This window comes from Penaeus vannamei, chromosome 2 (assembly GCF_042767895.1).
Source record: "Penaeus vannamei isolate JL-2024 chromosome 2, ASM4276789v1, whole genome shotgun sequence".
Taxonomy (NCBI): domain Eukaryota; kingdom Metazoa; phylum Arthropoda; class Malacostraca; order Decapoda; family Penaeidae; genus Penaeus; species Penaeus vannamei.
In genome coordinates this window covers 39,536,597-39,540,133 of record NC_091550.1, presented here as the reverse complement: position 1 = coordinate 39,540,133, position 3,537 = coordinate 39,536,597, and the positions used below count along the sequence as shown (strand labels likewise).

At 30.4% G+C, this 3,537-nt stretch overlaps 1 protein-coding gene across 1 annotated transcript in view; it reads right to left on the bottom strand.

The window, feature by feature from the left end:
• Positions 1–305: 305 nt before the first annotated feature.
• Positions 306–3,537, bottom strand: part of LOC113825506 (serine protease 33) — an 11,429-nt gene continuing 8,197 nt past the window's right edge. The window contains exon 12 of the mRNA XM_027378348.2: positions 306–545. Within this exon, the coding sequence (XP_027234149.2) occupies positions 543–545 (3 nt within the window). The 3' untranslated portion in view covers positions 306–542. The remainder of the gene's footprint in view (positions 546–3,537) is intronic.

Sequence of the window (3,537 nt, the reverse complement as noted above, 5' to 3'; positions counted from 1 at the left end):
TTATCATATTCGATATCATCTTCCACTTTACCTACAATAACTAAAGGTTTATGATAGTCTTGCTCTCCTTATGTTCAATGTTTTTTTTTTTTCTTTGTACTGTTTTCTTCCCTTTCTTTCTTTGGCCTAGATTACTCAGTGATTAAACTAGTCTTGTTATCCAAATCGTTTTTATTACTATATTAATATCAATATTCATTATATACCAGATATTGTTCTTCCACTACACTGTTCTTACTTAATTCTATGTTACTCTTTATATTGACAAAAAAGATAATCGTCGCATTAAAAAGTCTCAATAAAATTCATAATGTTTAATCGAATATACAATCTGTGTTCCCTTGGTTCCTTGTGCTCGAAAAATCTCATCAACTTGGTGATGATATACTCGATGAAAGCCGTTGTTGAACTGGTGTAGACTACAGCATTATAAAGAGAATCACTGTTCTCGTTGAGGAGTGGTTTACATAATACAGTATAAGTATAAACGTCGATGTTAATGTATAGTACTCGTGAGGCTGCACGTCGAAGGGTAAGTCCAGTCACTGTAAGATGAAGAGCAAAACATAATCAGTGTTTTTTTTTCCCAATTGTAAAGAGTGTTTAATATGAATGATACAGGCAGGGACCCTTCTAAATACACATCCAACGCTCTTCACCGTTGTTTGGCAGCCAAATCAAACCAGTGATTGGATAACAGTCTCCAAGATCTAACATCGTAAATATATGTTACCCGTAAAGTATAAGGCTGAAATCACGTTGAAATCATTATCAATGTTACACTCTTTAGTAAATAATACCATTGATGTTGGAAACAGGAAATGGTAATGGGGTGATATGCAGAATGCCAACAACACCATTACTAACATTCAACGTTTTAAATGCGATATATATATATATATATATATATATATATATATATATATATATATATATATATATATATATATATATATATATTCAATGTATATGTAATACAATATTGTACTTTTTATTTATGAACAAAGAGACATGTAATCCTGGTGCACATGACTTAGTGCGTAAGAGTTACAGAAGAAATGATAGAGAATTGGGGTAGACAAAGAGGGAACGTCTCATGGGGAGTGTGGTGTGAAGGAGAGTGGGGACTGGAGGGAAGGGAGTAAGAAAGGGAGGTAGGAAGCAAAAGAGAGGAAGGAGGGGGAAGATAGATATGGTCAGAGAACATAGGGAAGCAAAATGAGTTATGCATTACTGTTATATGCCGTCATGATTTGAAGAGCGTATACCTCCGATACAATGAAAATATTAACAATTGAAGAGTTACATCAAAATCACCTTTCACAAGTACACTGGTGAAGTCTGTAAATATAGCATCCTTGGTAGAGGTGATAAAAGTAATGATAATAGTAGTTACTGATGAAATCATTCAAAATATTTCTGGATCCGGATCACCTTAAACACGTAATAGAATCTACCAGAAACATGCCCTCTTTGGCGGATATATATATATATATATATATATATATATATATATATATATATATATATATATATATATATATATATATATTCTTTTGCGTCTGTATGTGCAGTTGTTAGTACGAATGCATGGCTGTGGAGTAGAATGCGTTCTTCATACACATTGTCTTCTAGATGCTGTTTAGTATTGTCAAAGTAATGCAATAAAACCAAAAACCGTCGAGGACAGTTAATCAATTATTTCTCTCTATAACGCATTTGTCATTTGTTTCAACTGGATTTATATAAGGCAAATTAAAAACCCGTGTCGTACTTGAAGAATTGGTCATATCTCCTTTCAAAGAACACCTGCGTGATTGGTGGAATCAGTGACAGTCATACTCATTCAGGTGATGGTTCCAGTTTCGTTCCATCTGTATTTGATCACATGCGGTGATATTATCCATGGAGTTTCCTAGAAAACATTTATTCAGAAAGGGAAATGCTCCAGAATCATAGGAAACAGACCCACAGTGATTGTTACGCAAACTAGAAACATCTTCAGGCTTAAAGGTAACATCAAGGCTTTCGTAACTGTATTCAAACTTCTCAGTAGTTTATCTGGTTTGTGTGTAGTGGATTTCGTACAATGGCACCAACAAGATAGAGGGTTTTGCTTTACATCAACAATAAATATCATCCATATGTTGAAATACAGAAGCACCAACATTAGGGTTTCATAGAATGAGTTTTTGAAAAGTGTAATGCCATTCACTTATTTGTTTATTCAAAAACTTTAGCTGTTATTATTATTGTAGGAATGTAATGATATCGTCATTTTTTTACATCTTATATCAAATTAGTATGAAACCTCGTATGTTAAGTTTAAAATTTCTATCGCAAATACCATAATTACCTCACTTGATATATGTATTTCCAAATTTGTTACCAATAAAATGTTAAGTTCTTGGGATTAAATCACGATAATAGTAGAGAGAGAAACACCTGTTATCTGCTCGTTTTTCAATTATCTAAAATTATAGAATAATTGTACAGTTAGTGAGATAGCTATTTATGTAACATAAATAAATACACACACATACACAGCCACAAATTCAAACACACACATATAAACATAGATTATATATATATATATATATATATATATATATATATATATATATATATATATATATATATATATATATATATATATATATATATATTTATATATATATATATATATGTATGTATGTATGTATGTATATATGTATATGTGTAGATATATGCGTTTATATATGTATATATATGTGTATATATATGTACGTATGTATATATAGATGTACACACACACACACACACACACACACACACACACACACACACACACACACACACACACACACACACACACACACACACACACACACACACACATATATATATATATATATATATATATATATATATATATATATATATATATATGTATGTATGTATGTATGTATATACAGGCCCGTAAAAATTTGCAGGAGTCGCTTATTTGAGCCCAAGAACAACTAACTTTATAGGGTGTATTTATACTAAAACAATGTTACAGCTGTTAACGTTAACAATTTTAAGGGAAAATGGACGTTTTCAATTTGAAAAAGGCATTTCCCATCTAAAAAGGATGTGGCCCTGAGTGCCCGGCCCTGTTCTTAGCCCCGGGGTCCTGGCCGCCTGACGGTGGCCCTGTATATATATATATATATATATATATATATATATATATATATATATATATATATATATATGTGTGTGTGTGTGTGTGTGTGTGTGTGTGTGTGTGTGTGTGTGTGTGTGTGTGTATGTATATATATATATATATATATATATATATATATATATATATATATATATATATATATATATATATATGTATATATGTATATATATATATATATGTATATATATATATATATATATATATATATATATATATATATATATATATATATATATTGATTATTCTATAACATCAGAGAGAAAAAGAGAAAGAAAAAAGAGAAAATAGGAGAGAATTAAAAACTGAGAGGGAGAATGAAAAACAGAGAG